The sequence below is a fragment of the Indicator indicator genome, chromosome 29 (assembly GCF_027791375.1).
Source record: "Indicator indicator isolate 239-I01 chromosome 29, UM_Iind_1.1, whole genome shotgun sequence".
NCBI lineage: Eukaryota > Metazoa > Chordata > Aves > Piciformes > Indicatoridae > Indicator > Indicator indicator.
In genome coordinates, this window is record NC_072038.1 from 6,349,029 (window position 1) to 6,372,073 (window position 23,045).

Genomic DNA, 23,045 nt, shown 5'->3' on the forward strand with positions numbered 1-23,045 from the left:
CATCCTTTAGCCACAAGGCTGCTAGACCCATGATAAACAAAGCAGTGGGGGTGTGTGGCTGAGGTCAGACCACCCCTGCAGTCAGATGGAGAAGCTGCAGGGCTGCGCTTTCAGAGGATGGTGCTCACAGGGTCTGATCCAATGCCCAGTGAAACCAAAACCTCTCTTTTCACCAGCTGTTGTAGGAACTGAATCTGGACAAAATGTTACTCCAGCTTGAGCCAACTGCTATCATGAAATTAATAATGCAACATTTTTTCTTATATCATTTGGTTACTGCCATATAAACATCTTGCTGCTTCATCTACGGAATAAATTGTTGCTGCCTACAATTTTAGGCTCCAGAGGAATCTATCATTTATTCATGTGGACTATAATATACAGATAGGTTACAATTATTCACAGCAGCTTTATTTTAAAAGATATTTGGCCAAAGTCTATTCCCATTTAAAAGAAAAATACTGTTAGTGAAGGCTGCGTCTTATGCCATCATCAGAATCCTTTCAGAGTGTGTTTTTGTCTTTCTGAACTGACTCCAGGAAGTCATTCCAGCATCAGCCCCCAGCTATCTAGTCTTCTGTCACAGCCTCCTCACCAAAATGAGTTGCTATCCAGTATTTAAGATCAGTGATGTGATCTTTCATCACATTTCCCAGACACTTTCAGATGACAGTTCAGAATGCAAGAGCACTTATAACTGACCTCAGATTCTTCATAAGTGTAGAATCCTTTTGCTATTTTCTTCCCATCCACATCACAAAACGCAGTTACCTGGCAAAACAGCAGCAGAGCATTTCAGTGCCGTTCTTTGCTGCCAGCAGGTATTTCACCTGTAGTGTATCTATGTCTGTAATGCTACAGGGATGAGAATGTACACCTGTAGTGTATCTATGGTGATAGAGGCAGGAGAATGAACACAGGCATAGGGCAAAGCACCCAGGCTCCTCCTGCAGAGCTTCAACGTCTATTAAATCCTTTCCAGGTGTATCTTAAATGAGCAAATTCTGAAGCTGTGTGTGAGCACATTTTGGTTTTAGGAACATGAGAACAGATGATCTAAGCTATTGACTGTATAAGAGAAAACATCCATGAGATCAACAACTTCATCCTGCAGCAACAAATACACTAACACCAGAGACCAGACTCTTCATTTTGGCACTTGTACAAAACACCTAAGATTAGATAACGCAAACCTTCCTCTTTTTGCCCACCCCCAGCATAACATCTGCCACCAGACACCTCAGTAGAGCTCTGCTGCACTATTGCTTTGCCTGCTCTGGTAACACTACCCTTGATTCTAGGCCAAAATACACCAACTTTGGGAAGTTGTGTGGTTCTGGACTTTCTACTTTTCAACTGAAACGTTCAGCAGATTTGGTGTTTAAACACATATAATTACTGCTTCGTTTGGGTTTTCTTACTGTAGTTCTGGAAGCATGATTTGCAGCACTAGCTGCCAAGTATTTCAGATGGATTTTTTTATTTGCATTCCTCATAAATATTCAGGCAGGATAAATGTCTGCGATCCAAAATACACAGTGGCCTCATTTTTGAAGCATTAGGTTGCCAGTAACATTTTGGAAGACTTTTACAATAAACATAGCTGTGTTTTCCTGACTTCCATTAGATCTATTTGTATTATCTACACAAAACTCTTACACTGATGCAGAACAGTTGAGATAGTTAAGATTGTGCAGTAATCAATTATTCTGGTGAAAGCTGGATAGCAGTTTTCCTATCTCTTTAATTGTTGCATTAAAAATTGATTAACAACACTTACTGCTGAGAAAGTCTGAAAAGCCAAACAGCTGTTTATTAATTTATTAAGTTAGTGAAAGCTGCAAAAGTCTGGCTTGCTTTCTATGCCTACAAATCTCTCTCACACATTTTCCTCCTGTGATTAAGATAGTTTTACCTAAAGTGACCTCACTCTGTGCAGAGGAAAGCACTGCCACAGGAGCACTGGTGACATAATGCTGAACTTTTGCATTCTTTATTGCCCCTCACTCCCTACACAGAGTGCCACCTTTACAGCCTGAGGGCAAAACTACAGAGGAACAGTGGAAAGAGAATTCAAATGAAAATATCAAGGGACTACAAATATGGCTAAACACCACCAGCATACAAAGCCAGCATGGAAAATACTGCTCAGGCTGGAGGAGGTGGGCAGGGATAGCCCTTGGAACCACTTAGAGGCAGACAGTCATACCTGGAAAATAGGTTGCTTGAAAATAACAGAACATTAAGGAATCGTTAATTTCTCACTTTGGGACTGTATGACTAAAACAATGACATTACAGGCCAGCAGATCCAGGCTTCTCTTTTGGATGATCCTGATGCAGGGAGCACACTAAGGACACTTCCCTAGTTTCAGGCATTTTAATGGAAAGAGAAAAAAAGAAGGTATTGTAGGGCAGTACTCAGAATTGACTAGACATTGCACAAGGTCTCTGTGGCTGATGCAGGCTGGGATGTACAGCAGCCAACACAAGCAACTCCTTCAAGTACTAAGACCAAGAACAAGCATCTTTCTTTTTCTCTTACACACCAGTTAACACACTTCACATCCCTGGCCCTATTTCCATGACCATGCTGAAGTATCAGATGGTGTGGACTAAGCACAGCAAACTGCATCCCAAGATTTCCTCTGCACATCTTATTTATCTGTGTACACACACACACATATATATATATAAATACATTATGAAGGGAAGCAAGCAGAAGCTACAGTGGAAACGGAGGTTACTTAGCTGTAAACTTTTCATTTGTGTTAACCACCTTTAAAATTCTCCTGTATTCCACCACTAACATTTTACTATCCTAGAAGCTGTGATCATTATCAACAAAACTGAGCAGGATGCCTTCAGTGTCAGCCCCACAGAGTTCTGGGAGTAAATACAATCTGATACACTGACTTACCTTCCAGTAACTGAAGATATTTTTTCAGCTTCTAATATTGCTACAGATTTTTAAATCCAAAACACCCAAACTTTTGACATAAGGTCAAGTGCAATTCTATCTGCACTTAAATGTCAGTAACTGAGAAGTCAGCTGGAAGATCTGTGCTGGAAGGTGTCACACTGCTCACCTTCAGCCTGTTCTAATGCAGTTAACAGAAAGCCCAGACTGGTGCACAGATGGTGTTAGAGAACCAAAGACAGTTCTTGTATCACTAGATTGCCAGTAATCATAACACTTCCTCTCATCCTGTGCCATAACTCACACCACCAAGTGTAGACATTTCTGCAGACTGCCTTTGCCCTACTAACCCCCCCTAACCCCCAGAGGATCTAACACACAAAGCTCCTGCTAACAGCAGCTGGGTGAAAAAAGAAACAAAACTTGACAGGTAAGTCTGTGACAAATTTCCCTTGGAAGAAGAAAAGGACTGCAACCTTTTTTTTTTTTTTTTCAATGGCTTCAGCCAGCTCAGATCTGATATTTACAGTATTACAAAACAGGTCAGACTTGAATGGGCAATTTTCCTGCCAGACTCTACACCACGTGGGTGGCCAGAACGTTAAGTCAACTGTTTTTCTGACACGCTATTTGTTTTCCAGTTAAAGAAAATCTTTGGAGTCTAAATACAGGACTTGTGCACAGTTACATGAGCCATTTACTTCATACTATTAGGATAAACCCAGAGTTACCTATTTATTTTCCCGTGTTAATGGGTTTCTTTCTTCTATCTCTTATGAAAACCATCTCCCCATACATGAACTACTGTCTCCCAGGGACAAACCTATGAATTATAAAGCTATAAAGCAGTCTTAAGTTGTTTTTTCCACCCCTTCCTTCTAGGAAAATGTGTCTTTTGCAATGGCTGTAACAATGTGACACCTTTGGAGCTTATAAAGTCCTCAGATCACACGTCAGTTTTAAGATAATAAACAGTGATTAGATATTTTTGCTTTGAACATCACTTGCATAAAAATCTGCACAACTCCTAAGGAAAAAGGACTACACTCTTTCTCTCAACCCTGAAGAGACAGTTAGGTGTCTGTGATACACAAACTATAATTCTTGTAAGCAATTGTTATAAATATGGATTGCAACATACACACCAGTGGTGTAAGGAAAGAAGGAGAAAGAATTTTCTGCCTTGTAAACAAAAGTTTATATGGCTCAAAGGATAGGATATTTACACCTCAAAAATCTCTGCTAGGGAAGACACATTTGGGGAAGATAAAAGCACTTCTCTGGCTGGTTCTTTTTAATATACACAGCAGCTGTGTGAAGGACACACAGGCTGGGACTATCAGACCTCCCTGTGGTAAAAGGAGATTAATGGGCAGCAGATTAATCCTACTCCAAACGACCAACCCAGTAAGAGTGGGCCTGGGGTGCAGCTGTAACTACCTAGCTGTGAGGGCTGTGCTGCTATTACACAAGCATTCATAGCTTCTTTCATACTTGACTTGTTTACTGTCTTGTTGGCTACTGCAGAGAATGTTTCCTTACACTTCCCATTCCACTCTGATTTCCTAATGGAAAAAAAATGAAAGATTTCATCAGCCTAATAATGTCCTTTTATGGTGAATGATCTTCACAGGATATTTTCCCTCATTTTCACCTGTGGTCTGCTTTAGGTCTGCAGTGATCATGTACAGAAAGCAGGAATCACAGCAAGTTCTGAAGATCTGTTCTAGCTGGAAGGATATAAGAGGCAAGTTTTTATGAGAGAGAGAAAAACAGTACAGCATGATAAAAAAAATGGACAACCTCTCTGGTAAATGGTCACCTACACATTGTCTCCTCTCCCTCCTCGTGATATCAATTGGTCTCAGAAAAATTATCTTTGAGGAAGACAACCTGCAAACTCTACAAAATCCACATGAGCAAATCCTCTCTATTGCATTCTCTCCACATCTCATGCAGTCTTTCATTTTAAACTTCTAGTGACCCTGTTGATTCTTCTATTTATAACTCTTTCATTCAAACTTATATAAAGCCTTGGAAGCATGTTAATACACATCTCTGCAAAAGTTAAATCAGTTTTGGCCATTGCTATCTAAACAAAGTAACTGAAAGCATTAAAATGCAAGTTTAAATAGAAACAGTTAATGGCAAGCAGGACAGGAGGCAGGCAGAGGCATAAACATCTTCCAGTAAAGGACACACAGAACCATGAAACTGACAAAGCAACTCTCCCTCACAACCTGAGTGAATTTCGGTGTCAGGGTGCTGCTTTTATTTTAGTTCCTTAGCATCACAGCCTTGACAGAAGCTGTGGGTATCTTCACATTCCAAGCATGCACTCCATGACTCCACTTAGACGCTGTTCCATTGAAGATAGCAGTCTCTTCCCTCTTTGCACATACACATAAGTTGCTCAAGAGAATTTTAACACCAGAATCCAACACGCAAAACAAGCTTCTAAATATTGTGCAGACTGAATTTCCCTAATCACACACAAGGTGCAACTGTCTATACCTAACAGTGTGGGAACTAGCTGCAAGTCCCTAATTTCTTGGGAGCAAATAACTACATTAGTTCTGCCAATCATTTCTCAAGCACGTATGGCTCTGTACTGACAAAAGGGACACTGCAAAAAGCACATCTTCCTGTGCTGCACCTGCACAGAGATTTCCTTGCCATCTTTCAACATGAGGTGTTTGCTACAGTCCAAAATTTTGGTTTGCCCCCTGTCATTTTTAGGACGCTTTATACCTGGCAAAGCTTTTGAATTTCATCTCTCCCCTTGTTCTGTAGCCTCTTGACTCACTTTCAATGCTGTTGTTCTCTCTCCCTCCACAGCCAAGCTAGGTGTAATCTTCCCCTTGTTTCTGCTTCTTTGCTGTCATGTGTCCCCACTTCAGCCTCTCCTACTGCTATTCAAATAGTTCAGAGTAGTTAAAATGCTTCAAAACTTAACCATTTCTTCCTTTTCTGAGTGAGCTGAAGGATCATAGTTGAAGAACGTGATCTAGTGATGTTGCTCTTCGAAAAAGGTAAACTAACAGATGATTTTAAATGGTTAATGGGCTAGGAAAAAGTGAGTACAAAATACTTTCTTGAAGCTTTCAAGTTTGCCACTGGCAGACAAGGTTGTCATAGAGAAACTTCATGGGCTGGCTGCCTACTATGACTGTTTCCATGCCACTAATTAGCTGAGGCTTATTTGGTCCTTTCCCCTTCCCTTTCTGTTAGCTCCTTGAGCACTATTTTCAGCAAATCGTAAATGGCACAAAATGTTAATGCTGAAGTTCTCCTTTTTTTGATGGGGAATACAAGAGCAGACAAGACAGCTCAGAAACCCTCCAGGCATATGTAGCATCCCCAAAACATTTGGTTTCCATCTTCAGCTGCAAATTATAGACCAGACGGATGTGTTTTAAACAAAAAAAGTTCTGTTTGACTTCATTCTTGCAGAAATGCAAATACTGAACCAGTGTCAACTGCATGAATCAAAAAGGGAACAGTCAGGAAGCAGAATTTCCCTAAGAATACTGAGATCCTGGTAATTAATTCATAAAAAACTTACTAGTTGAATAATTTTTCACTCGTGTTGCTGTTTAGCAAAAATACTGAGCCTTGGATTTCTGCCTGAGCTCTTTGGGGACAAAGCATTACTTTAATATTCACCATACAGCTGTCTGAAGGAAAGGAGGGAATATTGCTTAGGTGTCCTTTTCTCTTTTAACACAGCCATCATTCAAACTCTGACTGTTTTCCAAACAGACTAAAGTAATAATTTGGTCCTAAGTAAGAACATATACACAGCCTGTTGCTTCCTGGAATTGCCAAAATTTTGTTTTCTAAGAAACAAAGCTACATATTGACAATTTTCAAACATCCCACAAAACCCTAGGCAGAAGAAACACAACTGCTTTGTTTATCAGGTTCTAAAAACACTACAAACATTCTTTCTCTGAAAATATATTTTCTTATATGCCCTAAGCTTGACAGTTCAAACTAATTAATTCCCTTCTTGAAGATTTAGTAAAAGTTTAGGATTTTTTTCATCATTACAAAATAACACAAACTGTATGTAACGGGTTGGGGGCAAGAGGGGGGAAAGGAAGGGAGGGAGTGATTATTTTTTATTCTAGGAATATGTGTCCCAAATTTTCTACAGGTACTTAGTGCCTTAGTGCCAACTTAGACAACAACCCTGCTGTGACTCCCCATGCCAACTGAGGTCAGTCTCATGACATCTAATGAAATTCTGAATCCCAATAAAAGGATGCAGCAACAGTGACATTCAGCATAGGTGACATTTTCAAGAGGCTAAACTGACTTAAAGTACAAAACCAAGTGAAACTAAGTTTAGACAATTAAATTATACAGCTTAGGTAAATTGTACAGCTTATTTTGGCAATTTCATGTGCATTTCAGAGTATTAGACCTCTTAAGTTCACGCTCTTTCACACAACTAGACCTTCAGAGAAGAAAATGGTAATTTTATTGCTGTGTTACATCACATTTTGTCTTAAGGGGCTTTAAGAATTTATTTTAAAGGTGTCTGTTTTGCATAATTGATGAATTCATATCCCAAGGCCTCCATTTACAAGACAACACTAGATTCGACTTCTAGATACAAGATTGTACTGATTCTCTGTGTTCTCATCATTAACAGAATATATGAAAGCTTAAATCATGTTAAGGTAGTCTTCAGAGAGGGAGACAGGAAAAGTATTTTATTGTTTTTTAGGGTTGGAAATGATGAAGCAGCAACTATTTACAACCTTTGTTCATATGGGATTTTAAAGTCTCTGGCAAGAGCTGAAGATTAGTCAGAAAATACCTGTAGGATGTTTAAGTGTAACATGGAGTTTAACTACCCTTCTTTTACTATTATTAATTTAGAATAAAATGAAAACTGCTATAAATTACCTACTGAAAAGTTTATTAATTTCTTTTCTGAAACTCCAGCAGCGTAATCCTTTGATTAGCACCTGGAGAAGTGAGATGTTTTAACTACTTCTACAGCCTCTTGCCAACCACATATTGGGAAAAATTGGTATATTATTTAAGCTTCAGTTCTGATGGAGGTGGACAGACTTGGGATCTCACTTTTGGAAAAGCTAAGAAGTTACAATGGGAGTCATAAGGAGTCTGAATATTGACATCAATCTAATACTTAATTTGCTACAGATAATTCTAATGTATCAGAAATTAGCTATCTAAAAACTAGACTTCTACTCTCAGTATGATACAAACAACTTCCTGAAGCTATTTACCTTCATTTGTTATTGAGAAAACCTCTGAATACTTCAGAGAGCATGTCAGACAGTGGATAAGTTTGACCAGTCTGTATAAGGTATTAAGGATCAGTAGCTTTCTGCAGTACATTTGCAAAATGAGTCACACTTGGCAAGTGCAATTGCATCTGGCACATAAAGCTGGCTCAATGTGTCTGGTGGAGCATCCAGTAAGCAATGGGTTAGTGCTCAGTGCAATATATCAATATCCAACTACAACTGGAGTATGTGCAATTGTAACCTTGTCAGAAGCAAAACAGCATCACAGGCTGCAACACTGCCAAAGCAAACGTTAAGCAAAGGTCAGCTGGAATGAACAGCAAGAGCCAGTTAAGGAGAACCATGCTGACAGTGCTAGCATACCAGGGAGTGAAGCCTGGCCTTACTGCAGCAGAGGCAGGCTTTGGTTCTTTGGCAGAAAAATGGTAAAACCCAACTGATACTATTTTTCTCTTGCCCTTTTTGTCATTTCTGCAGTGACCTCTTCAAATCATCATTGTGTTTGCTGAACAGGATGTGAAGTCCAAAATGAGTCACCTATAGAAGCAGGTGGCAAACGCAACCCAAAGCTAGAGAGGTGTTCTAACTTAACACAATCTCCATTTTGGCTTGGCACAAAAAGGGCTGAGAAACAAAATGAAAGGGAAAAAGACCCCAACCCAACACCTAAGATGGTGAGAGAGTGCCACAAACCCAACACAATCTCTTTTTCTAGAGCATCTCAAAAATACATCAGCCAGGCTGCCATCTCTTCCCTTGTAACTTATGTTCTCATTCTCATAGTTTTGCAGACAGACAAGTGCAATGGTTGCTGATGAGTCAGTGGAGTTCACAAAGTGCTCTGCAAAAACTAGTGACAGAGAAGGTTCTCATAAACACCCTGAAGTCATGTGCATGCTTGCACTGCATGACCAAGATAACTCAATACATTTAATGACAGGTCTGTCCTCTTTGAACAAGTTAACTGATTGCAGGCACACAATATTTCACCTTCTTTCTTCATACAGTCTACCCACTGCTACACAATGGCAGTGAAAGGAGAGTGGCATTGGTGCATCAAGCAGGAAATTCAGGTTGAGTTCTTGTGTTACATATTTACTGCATGAGTGTGTCCCACATCTGCTTGGTCATTTCAGCTATGAGTAAACACATTTCCTCTATTTTTGTGTGTGTGTGTGGTCTGAGAGCCACAACATTAATCACATTTATATGTATTTGTCGTCTTGTCTTCCTATCCATACTTTTAAGAAAAGAAAACACATTAGGTAATAAAATGAATGTTCTGTGGCTCTTGATAAGAAACTGCCATTTGACATTAGTCCTAAAGCCTTTATCTAACAAAACGTTCTTACACACAAGAAAATGCTATAAAAGTAAGGTATGTAAACTCTCAGACAAATCTCTCCTGAGAATCATTTTCAACTGACTGTAAATGGAATGAGACAGTCATGTACAATAGTTTCTACTCATCTCTTCATCCCACTCCTAGTTTTAAACAATCCAGCTTCCCAAAGGGAGGTACAACACAACTGCTCCTTGTGATACAAACCAGGCTGATCAGCATCTGATAGGGTTTAGGTCCAGCATCCATGTAGGAACTGGAAAAACATTATACCTGCATGACTAATCCTCAGCAAAGTAGTTTAGTATCATATCATCCAAATAAGAGTTGTTCTACTCACCTGGGGTACCTGGCTACTAGATGGTTAGTTACACAGCAGCAGGCCTTCAACAATATATAGTATCTGATACATTGCTGTGCTTAGTTACCAGCAAGCAGAGACAGAGGTGCATATGTTGCACTACATACACACTGTACACTCTAAATAGGCAAATGTAATATGTAAGCAATGTAGCATTGTCAAAGAAGAATATGTAGAATGTTGAGAATTTCCCCAATTTATATTAACGACCAACTTTGTACTTAGTACTTGGGGACAAAGTATTGCTCATGCCATTTTGGTTATGTTAAAAGCAGCTAGGAGGCACATGGAAGAGAAACAAGTGGGTTTGTGCAGATGTTACCCACTCTTAGGAGCTCACCTTTTTCCGATTAGCTGGTGACAAGCTTCTGTAGAGCTTCTTGCCTTGCTTGCCAGCATTCCAAATGGTGAATGACGTCCAGGAGCTCAGGACTCTGTCTTCAAGAAACCTGACTCGGTGATTCCAGATGGTTTCCCTGGAAAGTTAGGAAAAAGGTAGATTTTGACCCCTAAAGCATTTGGCATTTTTATGTACCTACGTAGACATATGTGCATTTTCACACACAGAGAAACATGACCAAACTGATTCAGAAATGATAGGGGGGGATCACACCTATTTGTGGGTACTGAGGTTAATGGGTATCCTAATCTGTTCCCAAAAGTTTGTTAGCAAACTTTTCTAATACTTCAATGACAGGAATTTGGTTTTTTATTTGTGGTGTTCTTTCATAGCCCTGACTTACAGTCTGAAAAGCATACAACTCTCCTAGCACTAAGACATATGGATTCTTACTGGGGATGTTGGTTGGCTCCAGAGCCCAGTGTGCCATCTTTGAGCACAGCCAAATCCTGCTTAGCACTTCATCATCGATGGTGGTGTGATAAAATTGGGAAGAACTTCACACAAATAAATCCCCAAGAACACCTACTCCATACTACACTTCCATGCTCTATCAAGAACCGCGGCTGTGTGCCAGCACTTCAACTAATGGAGGGGATAAAAAAGGTCTTGATTTGATTGCAAATCTCTTCTAATGCAGGCACAAGCTGCATTCTTGTTCCAAAGCTTTAGCTGATGCTGGCATCCTTTGACACTTGCTTTTTTCCAAGTTCATTAGAGCTTACTATATTCCCAGAAGAAAAGTTAAAGGAAAGAAATATGAAGGTCAAATATTTTTCCAGGATCAATTTACTGGAAATTTTAGACCTTCTAAAAAGGAGGATTATTGCTTTACATGTAAATGGAAAGGTTTTAAAACTGATTTTACTTTGAAATGTGACTTCAGAAGGGTAACACTGTATTGCATTCCAAAGGGACTGCAGAATCTGTTCTGTTGCCTTGAGTGACACAGGCAAGTTTCTTTTCCACTTCAGTTGCAACATTAAGAAAGTTAAAGAAAAATCAGGCTACCTTACAAGGCAGAAAAAGGATTATCAACCAAGCTCTAGTTGTATAGCACCCTGGAAACTACTTCCAGGCTCACAGGAAATGTTTCTAATTGTCCTGGAGATGTCCTTGTACATTCCATATTGGTCACTTCCAGACAATTACACATTTGCTGTCTAGGCAATGGGTGCCTGTAGCCCATAGAAGTCCCTATAGAGGTAAAATTCAAGCAGACCAAATCTTGTTGGTAATCACTCACAAACATTCCAGACTGAAGCAGATTTACTGACCTAATCTTAGCAATGAATATTATACTGAAAAATCCATGTGGGGAAAGCCTGCAAGAGAATTGAACACAGAAATAAAAGGATGTGAAAGTTATTAAACTCCAAACTGAACCACTTTTAAAGTACAGGAATTTTGTCAGGCAGCTGCATTTAAGCACCAGTAAGTGGCTTGTTTAAATGCCTGTTTTGGGTGGTGAAAATGAAGCCAGTGTCCTCAGCTCTTGTGAGCTTGCATCACTTTGAGGCATTCTGATGAAAGCACTCACAGAAGAGTTTCAAAAATTAGATCCCCATATTGTGTGTGACCTTTTTAATGAAAATTTTGAGTTCTACCAAACACTTGGCAGTGCTGAGTTAAATTTTTACCAGTGCAAGCCAAGACCATCAGATGAATAGAGAACTAAGGAGGGAATTTGTGACTGAGCTTTAGAATGACCACCTCAGACAATCTCTGTGGAAGCGTGTCCTGCACAAACCATCTCTCATGCTGAAGCAAACGGTTAGGAGCGTCAAAAGTGAGTTTCAGTTATCCCCTTCAGGTTTCCGGTTCACCTAATTTGCCACACATTTTGATGTTTCCAGCATGGATAACTGGGATTCCTGCCTTGAGGGATAAGGGAATGCCATTTTCCCACCCTTTCAGAGTCAGTGCAGGTGCAACAGGCAGGAACTGTAGCAACGTGCAAAGGATGATTAAAGAGAATGCCTGAAACTATCTAGAAGCTGTACAAACCACTACCCAGAGATGATTCTCACAGCTATATTCAGATTTTGCATTATTACATATTCATAGCCACCAGCAAAAACTAGGAGGTATCATCCCAACTCAAAGCTGCTTTTCCTACCTGTGACAGTGAGGATTAAAGTAAGCTGGTTCGCAGCAGCCTTCAGTATCATTACTTAGCCTGTATTCAATTAACAGGATTTTCCTCAGCCAGAAGGTGGGATACAAATTCTTCTGACTGGAGAAGTTTGTTACCATGTGCTGATACTTTAACTTGACCCAGATTCTTGCAGAACGTGATTTTCCCCACTTCTTTCATTTTCTTGTCACTTCTTTAAAAAAATAATTGGTACAAGTATACATTTTTCTACTTGGAAAATCATTCTCAAGGCTCACGTGATTTTCCTAAGATCTCACTTGCCATGGCCCCTCAATTCTCATCAGTTCCATAGTCTGGAAGGAAGAAAAGGAGCCAAAATTCTGCAGGAGTGAAATGAGGGTATTCATGCTGTGGGTGAGAATGACTATGAAGTGTGTTCCTCAGGCCTAAGTAGTTATTACCATACCATCCACCCAAGGAATATAACAATGGAGCTCTGTTAAAAAGTGTGGTGACCTACTGACTGAATACAGGAGTCAAGAAACATCTGCTCCACTCCTATTTTTAAATGAAAGATAATGTGACAATAAAAGCTATATGATTTAGTGCCTGAGCTCAGTTAAACCTCACCATATAGTTTGACTGCCTTTCCCCTCCTTCCCCCAGTGAGGCTGCCTAAGTGAATCAACAGAGCAAAGACAGATGTGCAAGTACTTGAGAAATGCACGGATACAAGCCCAATATCCTAAGCAGTACTGGAATTTTAGGTATTGATTACCATCCACAGTAATGCTATAAATCCATACATCTGACCTTTTCCATAGACATTGGTCCTGCATGCTACTTGGGTATCACCAGACAGGATGAGGAGTTCTTAAGTGAATTGCCTCTGCCAGTGGCTTTTTATTCATAGTAGGATTAGAGAGTTCCGTATTATAGGTGAATCTCACTTGATAGAGAATCCAGAGATGGAAAAACAGAGAACTTTTTAATCAGTGAGAGCTGAAGGAACAGATTCTTTAAAGCTAGTCCTGCACACAGAATTCAAGGTCCTTACAATCAGAAGTGAATCCCACTTGAACCTTGACCATACCGACAAATAAACTGATTTTTTTTTTTTGTCGTTGTTGTTCTGTTGAACTTCATGTGAACTTATTAATTGCTGGACTATATCGTCCACTGAGTTATTACATTTACACTGTTAATAGGTTCTATTAACGTCCGAGTTCATCTTCAGGTCAGGGGTCATTAACTCAGGCATGGTTTGCATTGTGGCCTATTTTTCATGAAAGGCTTATTAAGAAAGACAGAAACTATCAATGTTAATGCCATTTACTTTTCAAGAATCTAATGAGGTCATTAGTTTCCATGTTTAATTGAAATGCCAAATGCAAGCAGAGAAGATAAAAACGCAGTTGACCTCATCTTTGCTGCAGTTGCACAGGAACACGTTACGCTACTCCTCTCTCCTGCCTATTTTTGGATGCATATTTTTGCAGGAAATGAAGCAGGCATTCCAGAGCTCATCAGCTACAAGCCCCACGCCTCAGAGAACCTCTACAACAACCAAATATGTGTCTCAAACCAAGTGCCTGTTCTCCTTTGCTTAGATGACACTGGAAGCTTCCAGTGCCTGCAACCAGATGGTTTCAATAGATGATGTCATTTGGTAATTTTGCAGAACAAGCTCTTACAGTATTGGACTCATTCTGAATACACAGCACACAAAATTACTGTAAGCCCTGCAAGTACACTGCACATTTTTCTGCAGAAAATGGCATCACCTGAATCTCAGCTGGAAGGTACAAACCTTGTTTTCTGTGTATACTAAATTTCTCTTGACCAAGAGCTTGTAACTTGCTGCAAAGGTTAGCCACCTGTCCCAACTGCCTGTCCTCATGACAAGTACAATGCTTTATTGCTCAGCTTGTTCCAAGCTGACTTTCATCTTGCAATGAGCTACATTGTTTTAAACACAGTTCCTTTTTGTCCCCTTTGGCATTTTACAATGTTTTTATTATACGCCAAACTTTCTTGCTCCAATACTTTTCATTATAAAGCCAGTTATGATATTGTAGCAAATGAGTGTAATGTAGCTATGTAGCACAAAGTACACACAGCCCTAGGACAAGCTGTAATGTAAGATAAAATGATTGAGATCTAAGAGATACAATATGGGGGATTTTGTGTTGTAAATTCCTCACTGAAGTTTCTCAAGCCTTGTATTGCGCATTCACATTTAGCAGGCATCCAACACAAATTTTAGATGGAATTACAATGAGAAAGTTTACATTTCTGTACACACCTAATGAAACCTAAATATAGACACTGTACTTCATTTTGATTCTGTCACACTTCCAAAACATTTACTAATGCAGTCTGATGCCTCCAGGGAAAGGAAGAATGTAAATAAGATTCTGTTTCCTGCTTCACAGATACTTGCACCTCTAGACTATTTGTTCCAGAAGGATACTAATCATAGGAAATGACCTAAAAATCGTTAGTGTTTACAGTTATACATGCTAAATAAAAAGAACTAAAAGTCACTTGCCAAGTTGTATAAATACTTCAGGAAGTTTGAAAATGCAAAATCAGGCATTTTTTTTTTCCCCAAACGGTAATCAAAGACACTCGACTAAACTGAAACCAGCCCATAATAAGCTACAAGTGACTGCTACCTTTGCTGAAAAGACTGAATCATGCAGCTTTGTATTGTATAAAAGAAGTCCTATTAACCAGTTCTAATTTTTTAAGACTGAAACTAGGCATATAATGTCTTTAAATAAATAAATACATTTAAAAAAATCAGCTTTCCTACACACACCATTTTAATCTCAGCCAAGGCATTCATTTGCTTGATGAGTTAACAGCTTCCAAATCAAGGTCTAGGCTAACTATGAAAATTCAAAGACAACATAGGCCAGTGGCAAAAGGCAAAATGCCACAGAAAATTGCTCAAACACACCATTAGAAAAAGAGACTTTGAGAGAATGTAGAACACACATTAAATAAGGTGGGGTGACCAAAAGGCAAATTAGGAAAGACCGATTTTAAATTAACTTAAACCTTTGTGATGAGTCCATTGATGTCTTGGTTCAACGTGCACCTCAACCTCTAGAAACAAACGCTGGCCAACCCTTCACAGCTTAGGCAACAAAGAGGAGAACAGGCCAGTACAAAGAGATGTTACACAACCTCATATCTGAAAGTTTGCACAAAATATTAACAACAGTAGTACCAGCAAAAAGCCAACAGGAAGAGTGGCTAGCCTGACTTCTTAGAATGAGACGAGGCAAGCGCCAATTTGGACATGCAAGCTGCACATCTGAAAGAGCTTTACAGCATTTCCACATTCTCTCAGTATGTTGCAATTCAGGGTGCTTGTGCCACACAACCTTGTAGATCCGAATAAGCAACAGCTTGCAGTAAATTTAAAACAAACATATTTCCAAGAATAAAATGTTTCCCACAGATACAAGCACTGGCCTTCCAAGAGTTCTAGCAGCTCACGATGCATGGATGAGAAGTTTGTAACTGACAAAATGATCACATGCTACAAGACAAGCCAAACCCTTAAACACCAGTGAAAGGCAAAATCACTTACCTCTGATTTGTTTGCAAAATCCAAATCATATCTTCCATTTGCTTGGAATGACTGTTTCAGAGTTAAATGACTTTTATGTACTTATGCAACCATATAAATGTATTGATAAAGCTCTACAGTGACATTAAGCATGAGCATGATATTTATGCTAGAATACTATAGTAGTTGCAGTAAAACAATAATATGGTGATATACAACTAAAATACCCATTAAAATGTTTAGTTTTACTAGTCAGTTCTACAAAGCCATACAAACAGGACTGCCTGAAAAGCGTATTTATATAATTCATCAGTAAGAAAGCAGTTTACTTAACTACCATTGTGATTCGGGTGTGGGACTCCTAACAGACGATAAAACTCACATAACTTTTCATTAATGTCAATGCATAAGAGAAAGTAACAACTTTGGCTCAGTGTGCAGGACCTCTGAGCACAAAGAATGTCTGCCCTGGGTAAAATGAGCATGTAGAGGAATCAGTAACTGACAATTTAATGTTGTCTTTAAGGGCAGAGCAGCACTCTAAAAGCAGTAGGAAACAGCTCACAAGGAAGCACCTGAGGTAATTACTCCTAAACATCCTCTGGTATTTTTCAAACCTCATTATCTGATTAAGATGGTTCAGACTTTTAAAATAGGAAAGTAATATTATGTAAATGCAGCACATTATCAGATTAAAGGTTTAGGGTTGGATTTGGTTTTGTTGGGGGGTTTTTTGTTTATTTTTTTTTTTTCCCCCCAAAAGCAGGTTTTTGTTGGTATTACAAGTTTCTGTTTACTGTTTCAAAACCAAGACTGTTTGGAAATGAAGCTTTAAAATTAACAAATTATCTTTTACATTACAGTTCACATGGCAAAAAAATATGAGAATCAAAACCACACCTATTAAAAACTCTAATTAAAACCCCCAATAAAATCTCACCACTAGATTTCAAATATATTATTACAATCATGTTCAAACTTTTAAAGAAGTTACTGCTTCACTTCTCACTTTTGCCATGCTCAGAAGATGAGATACATAATTACATAAAGCATTCTTAATCTGCTTTTAGGGTAAGAAACTCAGATGTTCTAGATAACCAAAGAGGTTATTCAGGCAAATTATGAGATCTCACAGTTACAGTCTGTCAGCTGAAGGAATGGTAATTGGAAGTTGAGTGAACAGTACTGCTGTTAAGAGTCCCCAAAATGCTTCATTGCTCCTACAGTACCCATCATGAAAATACTTCAGAAACAAAGACAAAACTTTAAAAAAATATTTCAAATATTTCAAAATATTTTTAATATTTGTCAAATATTGACAAACCTCATGCCTCACTAAATCGTGAGCACTGGTACATGGGCAGCAGTAGTATCTGAATATGATTTCAATTCATAATTGCAGTTCCAGCATTACAGGTTGCTACTCCAAAGCAAATTATTAGCAAGAACAAATACAAATCCAAGCTTCCTCCATCAAAAGAGAATGCTACCAACATATGTCATGCTTAAAACAAACAAAATAACAATTAAACACAGCTAGCTAATTATTCTGTTGTGTGATGTCTTGAACAGATTAGGCATCTTTGCTGCCAATCATTCAACATTCAGTTAATTTTTAAGTTCTACCAAAAAAATGCAACTTACTCTAGGATGGAATGAGTGGCAGCCTGGGGATGGTAACGGTACAGCAGGAGGCAACGATTTACTCGAAAGACTTCACCACCCTTTTGGAGATGCTTATAAAAAAACAACAAATCTTCTGGAACACCCTGGAAGAGAAGAAGTTATTTCAAACCAGGAAGTGACTGGTATTCAGAGTTACAACCAGAGATGCTTTTTGTTACCAAATTAATAAGGTTTAATAACATTTTATTCATGTTATTCCTGTATGTCTCCATGAAGTTATCTAATGGCTCATTAAACATTTGTTTAAAAAATATAAGGGTATTTTAAAAAGCAAGCAGTGCTGCTTCAAAAATTAAGTATGCCTGACCACAAGGACAGAGGTAGAAAAATAAACATCATCCCATTTTGACAGGGATATAAAGCTTGGTACAGGTCAGTCCTGAAAGAGAGAAACTCAAATGCTGAACTGATCATGAAACCTGAAGCACCACATAACCACCCAGGTTACTGAAAGGGATCAGTGACATCAGAAGAGTGGTTTGGTTTTGCTTTATTTTTTACTAGAGTTATTGTTCTTTCTTTGGTCACCACACAAATACCTAAGTTGGGCTCTACTAGGGAAACGTTAATCGAGTCCCATAATAAGAGATCTTAATAAAAGCAACCTCAGAATGAGGCAATGTCTGAAAGCAAAACTATTTTTTCCCATTGCAACTTATTTCCATGGTACATTCCTCCTGATGGGATTGCAAGAAACACTGCTAAAACAGTGCAAAATTTTTCCTAGAATTGTAGAGATATATATGTAAGGCTTTAGGAAATAGCAGAGAATTAAGATTTACATGAGACATTTCCCACCTTAAAATCAGAAAATCTTCATGCCAAAGACAGTTGTCAGAAGGACAATGTTTTGACACATAGAATTCAACTGCATGTTATATCATATGAAAGCATAAACCCAGCTTTAAAGGCACCACACAGCCCTATACCAAAGGTCAAAAGGTAGCATTTTTCAGTGGTGCAACTTCTTGAAATGTGCCTAGAACATTTGATTTTTCTATGTTTAAATACTTCTTTTTCTTTCCTCCAACCCATTGTTTAAAAGGTCACATAATTTTTACCAAGCTAAAAATCTCTGGTGCAGAAAACCAGGTGAGCCAAATAAAATATTTAAGTAGCATCGATAAAAAGCTGAACTATAACATGACAAAGTCAAGATGGAAAAGAAGGGAAAGATATGGAAATACATTTCATTCTGTAAGCAGTATCAATACAAGAACAACAGAAGCATAACCCTCAACCTCAGCTGTAGGTATTTCAACACAAAAATAATAAAGGCACAAGTTAAAAATAAATTGCATTTTTTCCCCATTACCCCAGCTTCTGAGTTTCTTCCATAATTAAGAAAAGAAGATTTTCCAATTAAAGTGCAGAACCCAAAATCCCTCTGTGGTTTCTTGTGGCCTTCTAGTTGTAAGTGCAATACAGTTGAGTGACTGCTTCTCATATCCATCAGACCGAGTGGCCAAGGGGATGTGGGGAGGGGAAGAGAAATGAGCCCAAAAAAAAGCTTTGAAGTCTGGGAAACAAATCCAAAACACTCAATTGAACATGTGCATCTTGGGAGAAAACAGAACCAAACCAAGCTCTCTACTCTGCAGCTCCAGACTTTACTATATGATGGATTGATTTAAGACACTGGATTGGGCCACACTCCCACATTCTGAACAGAATGGGTTCAGCTCTAAGGGCAGCTTATCTATAGCTATTGTTTGTCTTTGTAGATATTTGTCTGACTTCTAAGTTAAGAGCTGCAATTTTAGAGAGACTTCATACAGCTGATGCTTTGTATGATCCTACTTTGAAAGCCACAAAAGAAATCTAGCAGAAGATGGAGAAGCAGACAGCAACCAGAGTCATGAAGAATCTAAGGAAAAAGCCCTATAAATTCTTTACATTTCTCTTGTAGCCTTTTCTATATTTTCTATATTTTTCTTATTCTGGACTTCAACTTAAACCTTTTTCTCTTTTCCAGTTGCACCCTAGACTGTGTCAGGCAGGGCATCAAATTTGTAGCACATGTCAGTTTACTGCAATGGTCATACTTTGATTCAGATATACGATTATATCACGTAAGTATCTGCAATTCATTTTGGTTTGGATAAGCATTTACACTATTCAAGACAATCATTACTATGTAACTAACAGAGGAGTGTTACTGCAAAAGGATCTTTCCAAACGCTGTTTGGCTCCAAGTGCTCTTTTGCTTTCCTTTGGCTGGTAGAAGGAGTTTAAAACCCAGCACACTGAGCTCCAGGACCGACAGGTGCCTTGCTCTGCTCAGCAGTGGCCTCTCACATTACAAAGGCGCAGCACTGCTGTGCGTTTTTCAGGGCAGGAAAGATGTTGACTGTGTTACAGATCCTGCAGGGATGGGACTTCCCATGGCTCTTGAGCGTGTAAGTTTGTTGCAATACAAGAGTTTCCTCTCAACTGAGACACATTATTGGATCCAGATGGCATTTTAACCACCAGGAGTCTCTGTCAGACACCACAACCTTCGAAGAAAAAGCTGTTTAACCACTAAAAGGGATATTTGAATCTATTTTTGGAAACATAATACTAGCTTAAAGTATCAATTACCAATGCAGCATTTCAGCAATAAGCTACCACATAAATAGTTTTCAGCATTAAAAAATACAATTAAATTGCACGGTGTAGACATTACTGGACTATCTACAAAATTTTCCATGTTATAGGCAAACCCCAACCCTATATGCTCTGCTGCACAACAGGATAAACTCACTGGCCTGCCCTTACTCAAGGTTGTATTCATCAGTTGCCAATTACAACTCCTAGTGAAAAAAAACAACCTCAGCTGCTCTGTTCTAACCAGCATGCTCTAGCCACAGGCAAAAATTATCATTTACTTGAACATAATATTACCAAAGAGGGGAGGGATTTGTGTTTACTCAGTATTTTGGGCAGGTATCTCTTGCTGTGCTGATGGTTGGCTGTACAGGTATACACAATGAGATGTCAAGCAGAATCTAACTTGAGTTAAAGTAATTCCTTATTCAGGGACCACACTAAATACTCCATCATTCTCCTGTTGTTTATCTTCTTATTGCTTCTCACTCCTAGATCACTGTGCATCAAACAGTTCTCTAACCACAGCATTTTCAACATATGTATTTGGCAAGGAAGTGCAAGCCACCTACCACTACAACAAGCAATTCTGGCTTGCAGCTCCCCCATCAGTAATGGTGAGGAGCATCAACAGGGATGAAGATAATAATCAGCAATTTTGGAGGCCTTTTATGAACAAGTGGCCCTCTATGCAGTAACATAGTAACTAGTAACACCTGGTGAGAGATACCATGCTGTAGTTACCACTAGGCTGCACAGGCATACACACAATGTAACAGCCTCCATCAGCTGCTAAACCTATAATACAGGAGGAGGTTGAGTCTGCCACAGAATCAGTCTGTCCCAACTTCCTCAGTCCATCTCTTTCCCCCCTCCACTCAGTCTTTTAATTATCTTTGACATGTACTCTTCCCCTGTCATCTTCCAGCAGAAGGCACTCTACTAGAGGTGGCAGATCCATATGAGTAAAACCAGTGGAGATTTAGCCCATGGAAAGCAGAAACAAATGAAAATGGGAAACCCAACACCATGTTTTCTATTTCAAGAATGCCTGCATTTATAACAAAAAGCACTGGCAAACAAGAGAAGGGAATTAAATCTATCCACACAAGAAAAAAGCAACCTTAAGGTTTGGAAAAGCTTAGCCCTTCATCTTCATCACAGGCATCAAGAAAAACAAGGCTATAACTTGGTGCATTTTGCAAACCAGACAGCATCACCAAGGTAATTCATGGACAGAATAAACCAAATTGCTTTAATTCCTCAGGGAAGCATGCAACTGTAAATGGAAAGGATGAATAAAAAAGGAAGTCAATTTTGATTCCATGCTAACATGTTTCTTACTCTGGAAAGAGTTTGTTGCACTGCTAATTTTTAAACTAACTCATTTCACACTGCACATTTTTGAATGTTTATTAAAACAGAAAAACATTTCACTATTAATATGACGCTAGAGTTGCCTAAAAAGCAGATCAAATGGCCACCTATGATTAAGCGGGAAGAAAGAGTCCCAACTCACAGTCATTTAGCAACAAAGTAGAGATGATAAGCAAGGAAAATAAAAAAGTACTTATTTTCTTTCCTTTTTAAATTCATATGCCAACAGCTGCATATGTGGAAGTGAACACAGAAGAGTCCCTACTTTAGAGGAAGTACTGCCTCAGAAAGAAATGCTGTTCTGTTAGACATTAAACTTTCCTACTAAGAAATGCTGTTCAGTGTGCTGCTAATGGGGAACAGCTAAGCTGCTGGAAGCTAACACTAAATAACTAATTTCAGCACTTCCCCAATTTAATGTAAAGTAATAGAAAAAAATAAAAAAGGACATAATTTATCAAGAATTATCCATTCTTCAGTCTTTCCCTAAAGGCAAGTTTTGTATTAAATGTCAATTGTATTTTCCCTTTGTAATGAACAACTTCTAATTGAAATTATTTACTTCAGGGAAAAATTATCATTAATTGAAAATGCTCCTTAGTTTAACTTCCTGTAGGACGGTTACCAGGAATATGCAAGCAGACTAACCACAAGCTAACTCCATATTAAATAGCTATTAATAACTTCTCTTAAGGATTATCCAAGATAGTCTCAAGTCTCTCTTCCTGCAGATCTGTCACTTCATTTTTTGGCTCCCAATCAAATCACGTTTTCACATCATTTCTCCTTGACATGAGACCTGAAGCCTGTAACATACATTCTGTTCTTTGGGAAATAATGGGATAGAGCAAACTCCAAAAGATGGCTTTCATCCAAATGTACTGGCACACAAACATAGTCAAAGACGATGGGGAAGTCACATGGAAGGGAGGTGGTAAATTCTAAATGATATTTAATAACAGACTAGCAAAAACTGTCATTTGACAGGAAGTATGGGGTGAGTATACAAATAAATTATCAAGTGTAATTAATCATTGGCTCCACCACTATTTCTTTCCTTTTTTAGATCAAATACTGATTCCTGCTCAGCCATAAACGTTAGTGCCTGTGTTTTAGCCACATTTTCCCCCAGAGCACCTTGATGGGTTATTTAACAGACCAACCATATTTTAATTCCTGTTCCAAACCCCCAAATTCCTACTTAGCCTTTTACCTTTCAGGTGTTATTGCAGCTGCCTGCCTTTGTGGAGGGAATTACATTTGTGTGCTTTGGCACAGAAAAATGGAAAAACTGCATTAGTTAGCACCTAACAGCCTACAAAGTTATCTTAGAGCTTTACCGCATGTGCGAGTCTCCTGTGCACCAAAAGGTATTTTGACACCTCTTCAAGTTGAGGGGTTTTTT

The 23,045-nt window shown here is 38.8% G+C and overlaps 1 protein-coding gene across 1 annotated transcript in view; it reads right to left on the reverse strand.

Moving 5' to 3' along the window:
• Nucleotides 1-23,045, reverse strand: part of B3GNTL1 (UDP-GlcNAc:betaGal beta-1,3-N-acetylglucosaminyltransferase like 1) — a 109,735-nt gene that overhangs the window by 5,813 nt on the left and 80,877 nt on the right. The window contains exons 8-10 of the mRNA XM_054394060.1: nt 17,633-17,757; nt 10,248-10,383; nt 703-771 (exon numbers count right to left, since the gene is read on the reverse strand). Coding sequence (XP_054250035.1) covers nt 703-771; nt 10,248-10,383; nt 17,633-17,757 — 330 coding nt within the window. The remainder of the gene's footprint in view (nt 1-702; nt 772-10,247; nt 10,384-17,632; nt 17,758-23,045) is intronic.